This window comes from Lissotriton vulgaris, chromosome 5 (assembly GCF_964263255.1).
Source record: "Lissotriton vulgaris chromosome 5, aLisVul1.2, whole genome shotgun sequence".
NCBI classification, from domain to species: domain Eukaryota; kingdom Metazoa; phylum Chordata; class Amphibia; order Caudata; family Salamandridae; genus Lissotriton; species Lissotriton vulgaris.
The window spans coordinates 1,179,467,517-1,179,488,815 of record NC_141693.1 but is presented as its reverse complement, the minus strand read 5'-3'; the positions used below and the strand labels follow the sequence as shown (position 1 = coordinate 1,179,488,815).

At 45.7% G+C, this 21,299-nt stretch overlaps 1 protein-coding gene across 6 annotated transcripts in view; it reads right to left on the bottom strand.

Moving 5' to 3' along the window:
- The window catches only part of TACC2 (transforming acidic coiled-coil containing protein 2), a 395,420-nt gene that overhangs the window by 93,691 nt on the left and 280,430 nt on the right, over window positions 1–21,299 (bottom strand). For all 6 annotated transcript variants that reach the window (XM_086922962.1, XM_086922956.1, XM_086922957.1 and 3 more), the window contains one exon: window positions 4,932–5,089. In XM_086922962.1, the coding sequence (XP_086779088.1) occupies window positions 4,932–5,089 (158 nt within the window). The remainder of the gene's footprint in view (window positions 1–4,931; window positions 5,090–21,299) is intronic.

Sequence of the window (21,299 nt, the reverse complement as noted above, 5' to 3'; positions counted from 1 at the left end):
GGGTGGGATCCGAGGGCCACGACGCCCCCATATAGCTTTAATTCAGGAGGGCTGTGTCTGCTGGAGGGTCAGGCAGGAGGGGGGTCACCTTGCTGTGAATCCCAGGGCGGGGCCGACGGCTGGACGAGCCCTCCTGCCCGGGTGCAGCTGCCATCAGATATCCAATCTCTACACGTGTAAAGGGGCCAGACCCCGCCAGGGGCGTTCATCCGCGGGGTCACTGGAGGCTTCCAAACGCGCACCTTTCCTCTGAGTGAGTTTTAGTGCAGGGAGCCCCGGCCGAGCGGCGAGACGTGTGATCCTGAGCACCGGGCGTTGAACCACTTTAAAGGTGAGTCTTTGGTGTGTCACAGAAGGAAGAGATTAGGAAACCCCAAAACGCAGCAAGCACCGACCGGTGCAAGAGTGGTGCACTTGACTGATGCTGCCGATCTTTCGCCTCCGGGCGGGTGCAGCTTTCACGTATGCTGAGCATCGAGTGACACTTGCCGTGCGGCCTCTCTCCTGTGCCTGGCAGCCTGGACGGAGTTAAGTGACACCCAAACGCAGCAAGCACCGACCGGTGCAAGAGTGGTGCACTGTTGACTGATGCTGCCGATCTTTCGCCTCCGGGCGGGTGCAGCTTTCACGTAGCCTTCTTCGAGGCTGACTGGGGTGATAGTTGGAGCGGCCCGCCTGCAACGGGGCCGCTCTGGGCACATCAACCTGCCCACGGCACTCCCCTACGCATAGGAGCGACCCGGAGCCCGCCCGCACTCACCGGTTGTCTGAGGCGGCGGCGGCTCCTCTCCGCTGGGCTCTTCTGGGTGACGGTGGCAGGGCTCTCTCCTCGGGAGAGCCTCGCCGGAGGACGGTTCCTTCTTCTTCCCGGCAGGAGCGGGGGTGGCCTCCCGTCCGCTTCCTGGTTTCTCCTCACTCCAGCAGCCAATCACCGCGCAAGTCGCCCGGCGAGCCTCCCGCAGCCTGAACCAATGGTAGCGCGGCTCCCGGGTGACGTCAGCGGTGGTTCCCTCGGCTTCTCCGCGGCCCCGGGGCTGCGGCGGTGATTTTCACGGGCAAAACGGCTGTGCACAAAAAGCGCTCAGGGGAAGCACAGCGCTTCGGACTGACTGCCTGCCTCTATACCGGCCATCGCACAGGAGCAGGAAGGCGGGTGCCCTCAATCCCGGACCAGATTCGGGGGCGTTCCCGGCTTTCAGCTGACGTCGCGTGACGTCGGCAAAAGCCAAAGAATCTCGGGAACGCCCCCGTGTCTGGTCCGGCATTGACGGACAGGCCCCTCGTCCAATGGCAAGGCTCCGTTTACGGAGCCAGCCAATCAATGACGAGGGCCGACCCAAAGCCACACACACAACTCAAGAGGTTTTTTGGCACATGCGCAAAGCGCATGGCCAGTCAAAACCTAAAAAACCTCACACAATAAAGCACCACCCACCGCAACACCATTGTCCAGCACGATATAGCCCATAACGACCAGCTCACAGATACTTCATCACACAGCATCGCCACCAGCACAACACAATCACCTCATTGCACTACCGCCCCACATCAGAACTACTTAATAATAAGCCCTATAAGTTTGCTATAGGACTACCCGGACAGCGATATAATCCTACAAAACAATCACTCCACACCACTGTCACCGTCAGAAGCAACACCCAACAACTGTACGCTATTCCACAGTACTTCACTAAACTGTGCGCCAGTAACAGTCAACGTTATTGCACTCTACACCAGTGTAAGCTAATACACTGTATGCCACTCCACTGTATGCCATTCCACTCCATGCAACTCTACTGTACACCACTCCACTTTATAGTACTTACAATAATAGTTATGACATTGCAAATCACATCTTTTGTAAAAATACAGTGCATGGTAGGGAGTTATAGTTAAACTAGCGTGGCTACTGTGTTGAATACACTGTGTATGAAGGTGCACAAGTTATAATCATTTGAAGGTGTTGTTTAAATTATAATTTAAAGGTAGAAGTATCATTTTAGAAATTTTTATTTTTGTGTAGTTTAAGTTTTGTTTGTAGATAAAGAATAAATAAATATATATTAATTTAAATTCAGTGAATACATTATAAATTGAAGGCATGAGTAACAAAAGAATTGTTTATGTTTGTGTATTTTCAGTTTGGTTTGTATAGAAAGAATAAATAAAGTTTTCCTAAATATAACAAAGGTTTAACCTTTGTTTTTTTTTCATTGAACACACACGCTAGTGTTTATATAGCGCCTTCTAACCAGAGGTCTCGGAGCGCTGTATTCATACCGCTGTGGAACCCTTCCTGGCTTTCCTGTGAGATGTCCACTCCTGGGCACCCCCAAGGTGAAGCCAGGCATCCAAGCGCTGTTGGGGCCGTTGTGGAGATTAAGCAAGCTATTGCCCAGAGTCACAGAGTGGGACCCATGATTAGATTAGGCACCGAGGCGAGAATTATCAGGTCCGGGGAGATTGAGTCCAAGAGCCGCCGAGGCGGGAATTGAACCCTGGTCCCGGGTCAGACCTCTGCATCAGGGTCTGACGCTCTAACCATTGAGCCACGCTTCTCCACACATACTTGTATTGTGATATAATGTATGCAGGTGCACTATAACTATGCGGCAGGGGAGCACCAAACTATGCTGGAAAATTGTGCAGCATAATGCAGCACATTTTTTGATAGTATTACTTCATTATTTTGCAATTTTTAAAAATGATAATACTGTCTGGGCAAAGATTTCACATCATTAAGACCAATTTAACAACCAAATATAAATAAGCAACTGAAAGATGACCAGTTAATCGAGGCGAAGGATCTTCCAACAAAAGCGAACACACATGAACATGTTTTAGTAACTTTTGATCGGTTTGGATTAAAAACTTTTTTTGTTCAAATTTGTAGATTCAGGCATGTAGCTTCCCACCTTATCCATATACCATGCCTTATCACTTTACCGACCACCAACCAGCAACGACCTTCTTCATATATCCCACCCTCATCTGCTCACCTGATTGGCAGACAATCTCTTCCAACTACTCCAAAGACACAACTTCATTTTCAAATGCTCATGTCTTTGAGTACAGTGGAGAACACTCATTGTAATTTATTCTGACCAAACAGTGACTGGATAAAAAACACCTGCATGCTCCAAGGTGGCACTACATCTCTTCGCTCAAGGACAGAAGGCAGACACAAGGATGGACCAACTAGTGAAGGCCGGACAGCAGGGAACATGGCGCTCCTCTGCCACAGATAACCTGTCCCTCAATGGAAAAGGAGCAGCACATTTTTGTATTTTTTAAGTATAACATTGCTAATCTCTCTTTGCAGGGGGTAACAGCACCTGCTCTTCATCATGCCCAATGCAACAAACTTACAAAATAACTTAAAAGCGCGCATGACCAGTGGCACCAGACACTGACATACAAAGGGCATTTGGCCATTGTATCTTATTATCCAATCAGCATGGAGCATGGGGCAGTTTGGATGTAAGCAAGTAGAAAGTGACTGAAGCAAGGAAACTGGTGAGCATTCATATTAATTAAGGTAAATTTCCAGCAACAACCGGATCATGTCCTGCAACTTCACGCCTTACACAATTTTTGACCTCCGCTGACCATTGCTATTTGAGTCAAAGACTTCACAGCAAGCCTGGGGATGGAGATGTGGTTACCGGAACAGGGGGGGACACCTACAAGGCTACAAGACGACAAAGAGACAAATGAAGTGCACACGGAAACAGGTAACACGCAACACTGGGATGGAGAGATGTCTCGACTGGAAAGACATCATCACAAGGCAGCGAGACGTCATCTGACAGGAAGCCATTGACAATACACTGGGTCAGGGAGATTTACACTCTAGGATGACGCGTTTCAGAATACATGGCACTTGGACAAGGCTTACACTTATAGTGATGCTGAACAGGGACTGCATCAACACAGGCGGGGATACTAGGGGATAGAAGAAGTATAACTTGACTGGAACAAGGGCACACCGCGGAAGCAAATCATACTAGAAAAGGGATACATTGACACTGGGGAAGGAACACATTTATATTGAGCGAGGGGACACTTCTGCATTAGGAAAGGGAATACACTAAAACTAGGACAAAGAAGGACAGACTCTGAGGCTTAGAGACTTGACACTATCAAGAAAATATGATTATCTGGAATGGAAACAATGACATCCGGATGGGGAGATATGGAGCAGACCCTAGGAGGAGAAGATGCAGACAACAAGGCCAAGAAACTCAGGTGAGTGCAGTGTCTCAGAGAGAGATAAACAACAGGACAGGAACAGACAGAAAATGGGCCCAGGAAGACTGACAGAAACTACATGTGAAAAATCTAGACATCCACTCAGGAACAGGAAGACACAGACTCAGACAGGGACCCAGAGAGACACAAAGAAGAGCGCTGGGAAAGATGAACACTGACTTGCTCACTAGGACTAGGGAGACACTTCCATATACCCTGGGACTGCCAGACACTGAAAGGCACACCGAGACAGAATGAAACCCAAGACTCATTTAACACACAAGGCTGTCGGAGAAAGGTCATAACTCTTGCCCCGTCATACAGAGCCACAATTGCAGACATCTGTCTGCACCTGCACCAACCAGTTTTCAAAGCCTTGTACATGTCAAGGGTTGTGCTAAACAACACTTACAGTTGTGGCTGCTCCTCTAACACACACGTTGTTCTTTTCACCTTGTGCACATTGGAGACTCCTCACCTTCTACACATACGGAGGACGCTACTTCCTGTCCATACAGAAAGTCGGTCCTCCAAATACATGCAATAATATGCATAAGCACTGTTGGGTCCTTTCACCACAGACACACACACACACACACACACACACACACACACACACACACACACACACACAATCCCACTTCCTCTTGGTCGGCCACAACCCCATCTCCCACCTGTACCTGTATCCTCCGAGAGCAGTTGAATCCTGGGGGCGATTGTTACTGTCTCCTCCTCTGGCTCCACCTGGGGTATGGGAGGTGATGGTGGAGGCGGTGGAAGGGCTTTTACTGGGGTGGTGGATTCGGGGGTTTCGAAGGCTTCTTCAGAGTCTGAACTCCTGGGCAAACATAAAAAGAAATCTATTAATATTAATAATTATAAATATAAATGCAACTAATAATATGAACAGTGGCAATATAAAATTAGAAACTTTTAGTTAAAAACTCTGATTATAACAATAACAATGCAGTGTTCTGGTAACAAGTGGTGGGGGATGGAGACCAATTGACTTCCGATTGACCAAGACATCAGCCAAAGGAAGAGCAATCCTATAGCAGCGGAACAATACTGTAACAACATCACAAGTTATACACGCACAGCAGATAAAGTGCAAAGTAGGTGAGAGCTGGTATATTTCATAGAGTACAAAGGCAGTCACAGACAACCTGCAGCAGTTACCTGCCAACATTTAATGTACTGATTGCTCTCACCAGACCTTCAGCATGTTAGAATCGCTCTATTACACCACATCTGTGATGTGTGCCAGTGTATGGATGGCTGGCCATGTTGTAAAAACTGTTTAATGCGCCTCTAGGAGGGTTGGGAAAAGCACTATTCTGCCTTTTCTTATGTAACAGAACAGGAGTAAACCAACAAATCAGACATGGTAAGGTAATTAGACAAGGTTGGATACAAATCCATTCACTGTAATGAATAGGGACATAGTTTAACCTTTAAGCGAGGTTTCAGTCCTAACAAATAACAGGCTTCGAAACAAAAACATCCAGTGTAATTTACAAAGGGATCTCTTCTGAGGTGAATGTACAGAATAGTTGCCTAAATCTGATATATTTATTAATTAACGTTTTGCTGATTTGCAAACGTTTGTTTCCACTAGTGATACCAGCACATATCTACATTAAGATGTTTTATAAACAGCAATTATCTTAACCGGAGGAGTACACCCAAATAGGCTCGACCATTATAAGTGGACTTAAGCTCAACCTGACCTAAAAATTGAGCTTTGTTAATAAAACTGTAGAGCGCCCAAGCTTCTGCAAGAATGACATCCATGCTATCCCTGTCACAGGCAACCATCTCAACTATCAAATGACAAATACAACCACTACTCACCACGTCCCTAAAGAAACTCGCATTCTGGCTAAACTAGTCTCAACAACAAAATCTCAGCATTGCCATAGAACACTACTCGAGAGGACAAACTACAGGACCTCGACCCCACAGACTTAAATGACCCACACCAAAGACACCAGAAGCATGAAAAGCAATATCGGATTCCAAAATACCCTTAGCGCACAGCCAATAGACTGCCACCAAGTCCTTTAATATTGTAGAGCATAAAACCTCCCAGAAAGTATCAAACAAAGCTATCTTCACTACACAAAGTACCACTACGTCTGCTTATGCACCACTGCTACAACCCGCTCCCAGGTGCTAGTCAACATCACAAACCAAGAGTTAAACTACCTGCCTCAACTCAACATGTCCTAGCACAGATATCTACAATGTCATGAGAGTCAATTTTCGTCTGGCAGCTCTGGGCTCTACCACCGTTGCACTCAACAAGCTGCACTCCTCAAACTGACATACACAATTTTTGCTCCCCTTCTCAAAATTCCAAGGCAGAAACAGGAACACTGGCCAACTCCAATCTCTAGTAGAGCCTGCCTTACCTAAATAATATCCTTGAAACAACAATCCCTAAACCGTGCTTCTCTCATCTGGGGTCCCACTGCATCCTTTGACCTGTGTCTGCCCAAGCTCTGGAATGGAAACTACTTCAGTCAGTATTCTTGGTGAATTATTAACATTGATGCCGCCAACATGACGATCATCTTGTTCTCCGAGGACCTGCGATACAAGTGGCCATGCAGTCTTTCTCACCCAGGATCCAACCTTCAGCTGGGTCCTATCTTTTCTGCAGACCTCTAACAGTGAAACCAATATTTGGAATAATCCCAAACATTGATGCTTCTAGTCTAAAGTTGGTGGGGTTGTTCACTCCAGATGAATTGTGGGAGGCACTTGTATAACAAATATGTAACTGTCACTCAGTGGTGCAGGACAGGTTCTTGTTCGACAGTGGTACTTTTAGAGCCAGATTAAACCTCCTGATGTTATCCACAGGATAGACTTCTAAACTTTGCTGCTAGGGGCAGCTTAAAAGAGGGTAACACCGGTCATTGCTGATGTATGCATCCGTATCTTTGTGTTCTGCCAAGTGCAATATCATAAACATTATTTACTAAGCATTAAGGCGTGGGCAGCATTACAAATTTGAAATTCCTGTAGATCAACTTGTGAAAAAACATTAGTTAATGGTGAATAATGTTTTGCATGTTATCTGCTGAATTGCATGTCTTTTTGTCTCTTAACTTACACCTCTGTTTAGTCTAAAGTGGTGGGATCGGCTTTGTATCATATCAGTATGCTAAAGTGCCATACACATGACAAAACAAGTGTCACTGTTTAGCTGTACTTACATCACATACACCATATCTGTAGCATGCATGGAAATAAGCTAACACTGAAGCATAGTTGGGCTTAAACTGCTTTCTAATTTCAGTCACCCTGTGTATACCACTCCGCATCCCATCTTCCGCTTCCCTTTCTCAGTCCTAGTCCTCAGTGCAGTCTCCCGAGAAGCGTTGGACGTGTTGGGATCACACCAGGGTCTCCGTTTTAGGTTTCGCCTGGCGTCCACTGCGCAGCAGTGTTCGCGCAGGCGAAATCTTATGTTAGACAGTACAGGGCTTTGTCCCGCCTCTCTCTTCCATTGGCTAGCTCCATAAATGGAGGCTAGCCATTGGAAGAGAGATCTGTCAGTTATTGCCCGAGCAGATTCGTGGGCGTTCCGGCGATTTTTTCGCTCTCCGCCCCTTTAACAACGTCATGCGGTGGTGGGCGGTTGTTTTATTTTTTTTGTCTCGGCATGTTTGTTTCATTTCCAACGTGTGCTTTGCAGGGGTGGGCTGCGCAATTTCACTTTCCTTGATTTGCAGGTAAGCGGCATTTTTTTACTACTTTTTTAATCCCGTTCCCGCCCCCCCTCCCGCTGTCCGTGTGCCCATTACCGCCCCCCCTCCCGCTGTCCGTGTGCCCGTTCCCGCCCCCCACTTGTTTACCAATTTCTTGGATAGAAATTGTTTCTACCATCTGGTACCCGGAGGGCATCTTCAAACAGTAAAGGCAGCCGTGCGTGCGGTAAATAGCACTAAGAAATCTGGATAGAACTTTGGGAAGTATTAGAGGACTCTTGTAAATATTATCTGCTTCTTTACAAGATTACGTAAGATCTGGTATCACATTTTTATTTGACACAGTGCGGGAACACAGACAAAACGTGAAACATCTGCCAATGTTCCGGAATATGCTTGAATGGTTTCCGAAAGAAGAGAGCAAAACAGTGTGTGTCCACCAGCCGTGCCAGATTTCTTTGTGCATCGGTTGTTCCCATATTTATCAAGGCCAGGCATCGCTGCGTGTAGAACACTTCGTCAGCTGAGCATCATTGGCTCATAAAAGTTTAAATGTGACTATTTTTGTCCTTCTCTCCCACTGCCCACAATCTTAGAGTTATCCCATTCTGATCTAAAATCCGTGGCACTGCAGGCCGTGTTCCGAGTTGCTATTTTTCAACTTAATGCAGGTAAGTGTCCGTTCCCGCCCGTTCCCGCCCCCCCTCCCGCTGTCCGTGTGCCCGTTCCCGCCCCCCTCCCGCTGTCCGTGTCTCCGGCCCCACCTGTTTACCAAGTTCTTGGATAGAAATTGCTTCTAACGTCTGGTACCTGGAGGGCATCTTCAAACAGTAAAGGCAGCCGTGCGTGCGGAAAATACTGCAACCTCGCTAAAAAACAAAATATACTACGTGACATAGGGTTCGTATGTATAAATCACGCATGCTTTATTAGTGGCAGCGTTTCCTTATTTTTTTCACTATCTTTATTTTCTTATTTAGGTTTACTAGGAGTGACAAACACAGGGCTGGCCCCTGTGTGGTCCTGATGAAAAGCAAGGGGTAGGCTCGACACATGTTGATCATACACTAAACTCCTACTCAATACAGTTAGGTTTCTCAGTGTAATATCCCCTTTTAGATATACCAACCTCGGAGTGATAATAAAGTATTTAAGCCCACTAGCAAGGTATTTTTAAATCACTTTCACCCACTCCACCACACTCTGCACTACACATAGTCTTCCATTAAAAGTGCTCCTACGTATTTTCGGCAAGTCGCAGCACACCCCAGTTCGTAGAGAACTGGGATGCCCCAATGATGAAGCATGTCACCGTGGGAAAACCCTGGTGAGTGAGGGGGACTCAAGAAAGACATTTTTCTTTCTTTAAGGCTTTTTCCTGATCACATTGATTAGGAGCCACTCCCTTTGACTAGGTCCCTAAACCCGCGACCTCGGGTTTTCTTTGTATGTATACTTAAGGAGGGCGGACCTAGCCATTTACTCTCTACCTCCCTCACCCTTGTGTACTATTCTTCATGGAACCAGAGATGCATGTATGTACATTCACATCCATCTCCTGGTCTACTTGTAGCCACAAAAACATATCTCTGAGTTAACTAACTTGTTCTCATCACCAAGCCACCTTCAATTGACAACTCATATCCATTGTTGTAAAACAGATTATAATGTGCCGCCTAAAATACTTTCCCTGAAGTGCACTCCATGCCTTTTTAATAATGCACGTCAAAAATCTCTATTCTTTTTATGGCCCTTTCAGTTTCCCAGACCTGCCAAATCACACAGCACCACCGTGTGTCATGTGATACCAATTCCTTTCATAGTCACTCGACAAGGGACCAATATCTCATGGTGGCGGACAAAGTGAGTGGAAACCCCTGTAGAGAGTACTTCGAGTCACAATGTCTTGAGAAGCAGCGCAGCTGATGTTTATAGGGGGTTTTGCAATCACCCCAGGACATTAACGGCAGCCTTTATAACCTCCTTTTTTTTTTTTTAACAATGGGGGGCTTACAGTGGGTCACAGACAGTGACCTGCACAAAGCCCCGACCCCTCCACCTGGCCGTACCCCCTCCTAGCACTTTCATTGCTGTGGGGGCAATAGGTTCAAGGTCCTGCCCCCTCCCCAGGCTTTGCCCCTCCTACCGTCGTCTTCACATGGTGAGATTTTGTTCACGGTTGGCAGGCCTGCTTTCAGGGCCGGACTGGGACTCAAAACTGGCCCTGGCAAAGAGCTTGGCCAGCCCCCCAGGGGTTTGGGGGTGCGGCCGAGCTGTTTACCAGGGCAGGTTTCTGACGAATTCGTTATAGCGGCAGATATTGCAGCTATGCTGCAAAAACGGCCCTGTAACAAAATCGCCCCCCAACCCTGGTGGCCCACCGGGGAAATGCCCGGTGCCCGCTATGGCCAGTCCGACCCGGTCTGCTTTCCAAGTATATACCAACCACAACAACAACAGATCACTTTCATATTCCACAGCATCACACTGGTGGTCACAAGATACAATCAGCAGAACAGGTTCCTCTCCCTGACCCATATTCTGCTCTAAATATATACACATTCCGTTCAGCTGCCAGACTAGAACCTCTTAGCATTACACAAATTTAACCAACACTCACAGCAGATAAACTTGATTAAGTGACTGTAAGCGAAGCGTTTTCTTTGAGTAATGCTCAGTGACTTTCACTAGAAATGTGCTACACTTTCCATACATCTCTCACGATCCCTATGTCCTTCATAATCAGCGTCCTCAGCGATTCTATCAAAAAGTACATAAGCTGTTCTTTCTTCTAGGGAAAGGGTTGCTTTTTAATTGCAAATACGAGGAGGTCTATATATAAAAACCAATATGTATTACATTTCCAGGTTCCAGCGTTATCAGTATCACATTCATTCAGACATTTGATATGGATTCTGCATAAGTAAGATCTTGGAAAGCCTGTACTCTCTTAACTCCAAATTAAGATTGAATTTGCTTTTGGAAACTGCCGCAGCAGAACTCCTATCAAATAGCAACATTTAATAACTTCATCACCAGAGATAAATTTGTTAGGGGCCGGAATCGTTCTGTAAGCCTATATGGATGTATATATAAAAGCTACATTTAAGGAACAGAAATGCCTGACATTTCCGGAAGTGGCAACCATCTTCTGGATGCAAGGAAGAAGAGGGCAGTTCTTTCAAAATGTTTTTGTTACACTGAGCAAAGTGATGCATATTGTAGCCATGACCCTGATACACAAATAAAGGTAAAAGCAAGTATGAGGCGTCTTAAGTTCTATTTATACACTCTGGAGCTTATTTGCAAGCCCCTTCTCAGCCAATCTATCACTTTTTGTGATGCACCAACAGCGCAGTGTGCTGCCCCATATGGTGGTTGTTCATGTCCTTGTAAATACGGCCCCTTTTCATGCAGCACTTTGCGTGAAAGGGGCGTTCCATGGGTGTTGCTCTGGGTGTTCCCATACATCCCCCATGGAACCGGATAAATTCTAAGATTTACAAGAAATTGTAAACCTGGTAATGCCTCAGAATGCTACACCTCCCCAATAGAGGCGTATGGAGGCGCAATGAGGAGAAATGTTTTTATTTCTTCTTGTTTTTTCTCTTTCTATGCGTGCTGCATTATGCAGCACCTGTAGAAAGATGAAAACACCCTCGATTGTTTTGTGCAGGAAGGGACACCTTCCTACACAAAAACAATCTACCCGCAACGCAGGCACCCTTGCACTCATCGGCGCATGGCAGCCAATAGAGCGCCAGCACAGGGGGATCACAGGGATCCATCATATCACTGTAGATATCGTGCATCCCTGTGATTTGAAAGTGACTCGGCGTGGCGTAGCCAAATGGCTTGGAGTGCCGCGCTGAGTCACTATCTTGTAAAGTTGGCCTTTCGTATGCAAGTTTTGCACTAGCACACCTTATTTATGGTTTCTTTTTTTATTTGGTTTCTTCTTTTGATAACACTTCCTTGCATTCCTCTAATGAACTATTCACATGTTGCTCATCTTCAAAGAAAACATATGGCTTCCATGCAGGATCCAACTTCTACTTCCAAAGCATTCCCATTTAAAAATCTCTCCTGTTCCCCATGGTCACTAAATACATTTGTCCCAAAAAAAATGCCTATGAGGACTTTAGGACCTACTTCCATACAGCCCTGATATGTGCCTGATCTGTAATGCAAATAGATACGTAGAAAATTGAGGGTTTTTTACCAATTAGAAATTGGAGGATGGCTGGAAACTGGATTACATGAAATGCTGTCTAGCAACGAATGTCAACTAGCTTCTGCTTAACTTTAATTCAATTCAGCGGATTTATATAGCGCCTGGCTACCCAACAACGGGCTTCCCCGTGCTTTCAATAACTGCTGGAGTGGTGGTAATTAATAAGGTTAATGAAAAAGGTTAATTTTTTGTTTCTTTCTAAAACTCATAAAATTATCTTCCGTTCTCAGGTTGATCGGCAGAGAGTTCCAGAGTTTGGGTTCCAGAAAAGCGAAGGAGCGACCTCCATTTCTACCGCTCAGGATCCTGGGAACAGCAAGAAGCTCAAGATTGCTAGACCTGAGAGCCCTATTGGTCCGGTGGGAGGTGATCAGCTGGTGTAGAATACAAGGACCCAATTTGACTTTTGCCCTATGTGTGATGCATAGTGCCTTGAATCGCACTCTGTATCTTATAGGGAGCCAGTGTAGATTTTTCAGTGCTGTGTGTGCTGACACTGTTTTAGGGACATCTTACAGAATTTGAGCGGCATCGTTTTGGATATTGCCAAGTTTGTTAATAACTGACTGAGGGCTGCCCAAGTATGGTGAGGTGCTGTAATCAAGGCGCGAAAGAATCAGTCCTTGGATCACAATTCTCCAGGACTAAATTGGGAGACATTTCAGAGTTTTCCTTAATTCTCCCAGAAGACCAAAACAGCTGCCAGTCACCCACTTCACTTGGAATAGAGAATTGGGTTTGCAATGTGTGTCTTGCTTTCTGATGTGTCAGTGATGCAGCACAAAGATGGCCATGTTTAACCAGCAATTCACAAATTGTTTAGCATTCCCAATTCCTGAAAAATCAAGTCCCTGGTGCACATTATTCTGATTGTTGTTAGTGTGCACAATTCTACGCAACCAGCACATGGAACACATGCTACAATAGATCATTAGGATGCTCCATTATATAAACTGAAGGGTATAAGTAAGAAGACATTTGGTCGCAACCTATGGTCTCCAATTGCTAATTGGATAGGAATTTGAGATGTATTTTGCTTTTATCTCTCATTTGCGCTGTGTTCTTTTTTTCTTGTGTGTCTTCTCTCTTATGGTTTATAGCAATTGATTTATTGTTTCGTCGACTTTGTGATATTGTTGAGCTGAATTGTGCACAATTCTACGCAACCAGCACATGGAACACATGCAACAATAGATCATTAAGATGCTCCATTATATAAACTGAAGGGTATAAGTAAGAAGAAATTTGGTCGCAACCTATGGTCTCCAATTGCTAATTGGATAGGAATTTGAGATGTATTTTGCTTTTCTCTCTCATTTGCGATGTGTTCTTTAGGTCTCGCGACCTATCGATGTGCGCAAGCGCATCGAGCGGAGCGAGAATTCAAGTGGCGAAAACATCATGAAACCAAAGGGCTCTCAGCCCCGCGGTTTTCATGCAGTTCCCGTGTACATGCACGCGCATCGCATGCAAGCCCAGCCTCTCGCATTCCCAGGCTCTCCCGCCCCCATCCGGCATCAGGCTTCTCCTCCCCTAGCAGCACTCCTCCCACACCAGCAACTCCCCCCTCCCACACCAGCACCTTCCCTCTCTCGCATTCACGCCCCCCCCATCAGGCTTCCCTCCCAATCCGCCTGCCTCCCCTCGCGCATTCACGCCCCCCCACCAGGCTCTCCCGCCCCCATCCGGCTTCCCTCGTAATCTGCCTGCCTCCCCTCGCTCGCATTCCCTGTGCTTCTATTCTCCTGCAAACTAAAACCACTGAGTAAACAGTACCTATCACCTACATCGATCCCACCATGTTTCGGGTCTTGCACTTTTATTTAGAAAAAATTATGGTTTTCTAGGGGCTACAGTTCTGAGCTGCCTCCACCTAACCAATCGGATTTGCACATCTAATGACAGCAAGCACAGAAATTGAAAGTAGTTTCCCTACAACATATAGCAAATTAGCAAACCTGTTGGTAAATACAGCATGTATTTTACAAGCGTGTGCATGGAACCGAAAAAAGACCCACCCAATTGTTTTTTTTTTGCGTGAAACCGAGCCAGAAGTACTGGAAAGCTTTACATGGGCACCAGTTACATTATATAAGGTCACGTTCACTTGATAGTATGGATCTGCGCGTTAAGCACGTGCAGCTTGTCTTGCCGAAGGGTCAAGGGACGCAATCTCGGTAGGGTTTGTACTTCATAATTCCAAGGCCAATACCATTAGTACCATCACGTTGCGCAACGAAAGCAGCTGTATTAAGAGCCAAGCGTCATTTTACTTTACACTCTACATCATTTTATCGGTACCACTTTTGATTATTGTGTCGGATGCTTTAGTTGCTTATACCTGAACGAATTATAGGGCGAATACAAGAGGTTGGTAAGTGACAGAGGTACTAGGACCTGGCGCTCATTCATCGTAGCACTGCATTTCAAATAAAACCTATGCTGGGAATATATGTTTATATGCCAGAATTAGGAGGGAACTTCACTCTGCCTTATGTAAATATAATACCACCGAACTTCCAACTTGCCACTCACCCACGCAACGCCACTCACCCACGCAACGCCACTCACCCACGCAACGCCACTCACCCACGCAACGCCACTCACCCACGCAACGCCACTGACACATGCAACGCCACTCACACATGCAACGCCACTCACTCAAAGCAACGCAACTCACTCCACTGACACATGCAACGCCACTCACACATGCAACGCCACTCACTCAAAGCAACGCAACTCACTCACACAACGCCACTCACACACGCAACGCCATTCATCCACGCAACACAACTCACACATGCAACGCCACTCACACATGCAACGCCACTCACACATGCAACGCCACTCACACATGCAATGCCACTCACACATGCAATGCCACTCACACATGCAACGCCACTCACACATGCAACGCCACTCACACATGCAACGCCAATCACTCACGCAATGCCACTCACACACACTACACCACTCACATTGCCAATAGGTCTCGCAGTAGGAAAGTTGGAGCCATTACCATTGCAAATAACAATGCCTTTTATTTTTTTTCATTTTAAAAACATAAAGGGCTTTGTCATTTACAAAACCAATAGCTCCAACTTTCCTACTGCGAGACCTATTGGCAACGCCAGTCCTTGTTTTCTTGTGTTTCTTCTCTCTTATGGTTTATAGCAATTGATTTATTGATTCGTCGACTTTGTGATATTGTTGAGCTGAATTGTATTACTGGTTTTTTTTTACTCGTTGCTTTGTCTTTTCTCTGCTGCTGCCAAAAAATTTAAACTTAATAAAGAAAATAAAAAAGATGCTGCTTAGCTGTAGGTGGGAGAATTGCCCCTTGAAGTTCCTGTTGCCGAGCAGTAGTTTTATACAGCTAGAACCAATGGATATTTCCTGTCCGTTTTCCCTTGTACTCATAATTGAGGGGGACAGGGACACTGCTTTGTTGAACAAAATGTTTGCAGTCCAATCCAAAATCAGGCCTTCTTTGACATTTACGAGAGAAAACTGTACCCGCCGAGCACAGGTGATCGCTTACTCAGTAACTAATCATTACTCTAACAATTAACTTGATATGATGAAAATGGAAATGTTTTAATACTGTTTCAATAGTACATGGTAAGGACAACAGGCTTATTCAATGTTTAAAGACTGCCTTCCATGATTACTTGAGCATCACTATGTGGCCCTTGAAGAAGGCTGCAGGGGGCCGTTCGTGGGAGGGTTCCATTACTGGAAGAAGTAGAGATTTTGTAGAGGGCGGTTTGTACCTTACAGCGAAGAACTACTTACGAGTCAATCCCCGTTCAGGGGCAAGTCAGTGTGACTGAAGGTAAAGCTCTATCTTTTCGAGCCCTGATGAGGGGTGTTGGCAGATAAGGTGAGCTGGCTAAGGAGGCAGGGTGCAGTTAGACCGCTTCTTAAATACTTTATGCACTATTTTGCAATTGATCATTCCCCTTTGCGGCTTTCTGCTCAACGAGACAGACGGACCCTGACTATTACATTTCTTTGGCCATATTAAAACCAGCAGACTTTTCTTTCTTTGGAAAATGTTTCCAAGAAGGTGTTTGACCAAGGGTCAAAATAAGTCAGATTAGAGGTCAGTGTCTTGTCGCCACTTGGAGCAGGGCAGGGAGATACCAGAAATCTGTACATTTATGCTGTGTCCGTTTATAGGTAATTTCCTTGGTCGGGCTAGTTTCGAAAGGATCACTTCCAGAAAACGAACTGAAGGAAGTGAACACCATTTGATTGTACTGCAAGGCCTGCTTTACAGTTCTTCATGAAAGAAGTTGATGGTCAGCAAGGAGAACTTTGACCACTGAACTGTTTTTCATTCGCTACTTCCAGCTTTCTAATTGGAGGCGATGGACGGTTCACTAATTACAAGTTTGTGATAACGAAGATTTGCAGTGGATGGCTGAAACGGATGGAGTACATGGCAAGGTCCGTGTCCGAAACGCCTAAGCCGAGTGATAACGTCAATCTGATTGGATCTGAAGCCCAGGATATGATATGTTATGTAGATTTGTAGAGCACAAGACCATCCGGAAGGGTGTCTGTATGATGAGCAGGTGCAAGTCTATGCCAACCTGGGTCCTCGTGGGACTACTCAAAAAGTCAGGTCTTCAGCTTCTTGCGTAATTCAAGAAGTGAAGAGGAGGTTCTTAGGTGTAGCAGACGGTCATTCCATGCATTAGGACTGATGTAGGAGAAGGCTCGACTGAGAAATATGGTTTCCCATACTTACGGTATGTGCACAATTAGTTGTCGGAATGAGGAGAGGTGTCTGGACGGTTTGTGAAAGCAGATGCAACTGTTAAGGGATGATGGCCAGAGTTATGTAGTTCCTTGAAAGTGGGGATGAGGAGTTTGAACTGGGTTTGTTTGCCGAAGGGGAGCTAGTGTATCTTTATCTGGTGTGATGCGAGTGTGACATGGGAGGTTGAGGGATTTTGGCTGCCTGTAGAGTTTGTGTTCAGCTATTGCAAAGCCATTCTGCTTCCGATGACCTCACAGCACTACTACACGTTATGTTTTGAGGTTTTATTTAATGCAGCATTTGCCAGTTGTGAAGCTGCTTGGAGCTTTATGTGCCAGACCTAGGTCTGCAGTTGTAGGTTTTCCTCAACTGAGGGTTTCCATGAAGAGGTTGTTTGTTTTTCCCCGCACCAATGTCAGAGATGTGGTTTTGATGGTGAGGATTATCACGGACAGTGGTGGTTTTTGGGTCAAGGAGTCTTGCGACCTACCAACTTAACCAATCTGTATAGGATGTCTGTCATGAAGTTACTCTTTGTGGTGATTTGGGTCAATGGCTTTCCATACAATCCAAGATGGCCTCTTTAGGGGGCAAGAGGATTGGTAGCCTTCTATATGAACTAAGTGGGTGCATACAAGTGTAGTCCTTGTATGGTGTTTATTCTGGCCAGTCTCTTGTCTGGGTGTTTTGTACCTGCCCTGAGACCTGCTGGCTTCATGCACGTGATCGCATAAGCCTGACGGCATTGTTTCTAGTACACTCGAATTCCAGTTGTTGTGTAGAAATAGGAAATAATATAGCCTTATCTACTTATCCACTACAATTCCTTAATATATGTCTTTATTGGTCTGACTGAGGATGAGGATTACCAAAACGTAATTGTTTGCAAAACTGATTTTAATTTGAGACCTTATTTATGTTTTTGCTACTGAAAGACCTAATAAATGTAGGGATTTTTTTTTCAGCTGTGTAACTGAGCGGGTTATTAAAGGCTCTGTGTTCCAGACAGAGTCCATCTTTCTAACAGGTGCCTTTCATTTACTTGAAGGGATTAGGCTAGGAGACCCTTTCTGGGAAATGCGGTGCTTTTTGCAGCATAAAATGTTTTGTGTTGGCAGAGAACAAAGTGAACCAGGCAGACAATAGCATCTTCTACTGTTGCTCTCTTCTATATTACAAAAATGTAAAGCCACCCCGTTTAAAGAAGGGTGGGGAATACCAGAAGGTATTCGCGTTTCAGAAATTACTAATACTGGTGGCATCCGGAATTCCACAACATTTGGATTGATACAGTCCGCAGGCCGTTAGAAATTGGAAATTACGAGGGAGGTCTGTGTTACTGACAGAATAGATAGACTACTGAAACGTATCCTCAAGATTTAGAGCTTTGGCACAGAGAAAAAGTAAGTGATTCTCATACACGCTGTGTTATTGCTAGCACCAAAAATCTTGGATCCATCATATTTCGCTGAAAATATTTGTAGTTTATTAACAGAATATTTCAAATATATCAAGTCCTAGATTATGCATTAGAAAAAATCAGTTGCAGTTTAAAATATTGCACTTCGTGAGACGATAGTAAGAACAGCCCTACGACAAAGAAATGGTGCGATTCTATAATTTATTAATGAATGTATTTATTTATTCAGTGTTTTATATAGTGCGGACATGACCCGGAAAGGGTATCAGAGTGCTTCACATTTACATAGCCTTCACGCACTATCACGAGGTAGCATAGCACATTAAATGCTAAATTTTGTTTCTGCCTTATTGGCATCAACCAAATAATTTCAAGGTTACACCTATAATAACTTAGATGTTCCGGCTTAAGAGACTCCCCTTTAAACACAACAATAGATCCGATGTGGTATTACTTTATCCTCGAAAACACAAAAAGGCTGTAAAACACATCACCTGTATTTGTTGGGATTTCATGATTAAGAAGAACTTATTAATATGATCAACCATGTATCTGTTGTGTGTCCATCTTTGCTATCATGTCAAGATGTAGAGTATCTTACGTGAGCAATTCATCTTCTGCAAGAGGCAACATTGGACGTTATATATTTGATTAAATCTGTTAATTTTTTCAGAGAAATTCACTGAATTTGAGGTTTTAGTGCTATCAACACAACTCTGCATGAATAAGGTGAGCGCGCTGGGCAGAGGCCAGATGGTAGATTAGCTCATTTTTGGCTCAAGAGTCCAAGGTGATCTTGAGCTGAACCACGCTTAGCATTTGCTGGAGCCACGCTTGGGCCTTCCGTGGCTTACCCATCTCCGATCTATAGACCGATATTGCTACAGGCAGCATGTATGAGAGGGGACTGTGCAGAAAACATAGGGCAAGTTATCAATCCATAGACCAACATTATGAGGGGCACCAGATACAAGACAGGGAAATCTGCCATTGACGGAGAGACATGGCCGGCTGACAGGTTAGTAATACCAGTGGTGGGAGGTGGGAGAGGTGTGGGCGCGAGTACTGATATTGCCAGACACACTGGACTTGCAGTAGGGCAGGGTAATACAGATCATCATAACATGTGGCATGATGTGTGAGGGTATGTGCAAGAAACACAGGTAGAGTTGTATCAAAATACAACCATTATTAGCAAGGAGGTCATGTGTGGGATAAGAAATTGTGGCGGTAACAGTGGCCAAGGCACAGGATTCAGTAGACTGACAAGTGATACCCCTTCGAGGATCATGACCACTGCGGGTGAAAGCAGTAATACCCATGCACAGCTCCTGGGTCACTGGTTATCTCTTATGCACACCCTTGGTGTGTGGGACAGAGGGGAGAGCCTCATTCCCACGTCCTTGAGGTGTAGCATCAATAAGACCCCAGTATGCATCTCTGGGAGTGTATAACATGGGTGAAATCTGCACGCAGCAAGATGCCGGTGATACAGCCAATGTATGCCTCTTGAGATGTGTAGGTCTGGTGAGAGCCCTCTGCACCCCTCCTAGGTGGGCGACACTGGTGTAACCCATAGACACCTCCTGGGGGTGTGATATCAGTAATGGCTATAATTATCTCCACACAGAAGAACTAAATGGGATCAGAAGTGCCAAGAACGTACTGATCCATAATATACAAAGAAAATCACACAATGTATGTTTGGCTACTTAGTCAAACAGACAGGACTCGCAATTAGCTGTTCTTAGTAAGACCACCAGAAAAGGAAAGCGACAGAAATCCTTTAAGGACGAGAACCCTCACTCACTCGATGGTGATTTGCTTCGTCGTTGGGTTCCCTCCTCACACCTGCACTACAAGGTCCATGGTGTGGGATACAACTCCCTAAGGGGAGGAGCTGAGGTGCTTTCTCAAAGATGAGCGATGGAAAAGGGTAAGTGAGAGGCAGAGTGCAACCGAATACAGTTCACATGGACCCCTGGAGATAGTTTTACCAATCCCTTTGCACTCTGCCCGTCATTGGGAGCCCATTGATGAAGCATGTCACCCTCTTGTCCTTAAAGGGTTTATTTCCCTTTCCGTTGTGTACATTGTATGATTGTCTCTCCATCAGTAAGGGCTGCATAAATCCCATCCGTAGAGTCTTACTCTGAGAATACTCACACGCTTAGATCTTAGGATGTGCAACACTCACTAGTTTGTTTTATCCCATGTGCTCCCTCTGGTTTGTGTGAAACTGGTGACCCCTGCACACATTCTGTGGATATTACTTGTGAGAGCCTCATGAACACCTGCTGGGGTGAGCGTGGTGATACATCACTGCCCAGTGCCTACTGGGGACGCGTCCATGCACACCCCTGAGGCCTGCGGAGACCCTGCTAAGGCCGCCGTGCACGCCTCTGCAGTGCATGACACGAGCCAGGGCGCAGTGCACCCCTCCTAGGAGGAGGAACAAAGCTGACAGCCCCCTGCAGTTCAACTTGTGTGAGGCAACAATAACCCCACACGCATAACTCCAATGGCGTGCAACTCTGTGGTACCTCCATATACACCTCCTGGAGCGTGTGACGCAGGCGATACCCCAAGCACAACGCCAAGGAGTGTGACATGAGTTGTACCCCAGTGCACCCCTCCTGAGGGTTACTACTGGTGAGAAGAACCCTACAAATTCCTCCAGGTGTGGGACTCTAGTTAAATGGCGGTGTACTCTTTCTGGGGCGTGTGACAGAGATACTGACCCATTCTAGGGTGTTTAACACTGATGGTAAATACTCTGGGTGCCCCTTCATGCGGTGTGATGCCAAACGTCCCCCAAAACCCCTCCTTAGGTAACACTCCTCGACTCCTGTGTGTCACTGGTGACACATGTCCCGTGCACATGCCCTATGCGTCACAGGGGTGATA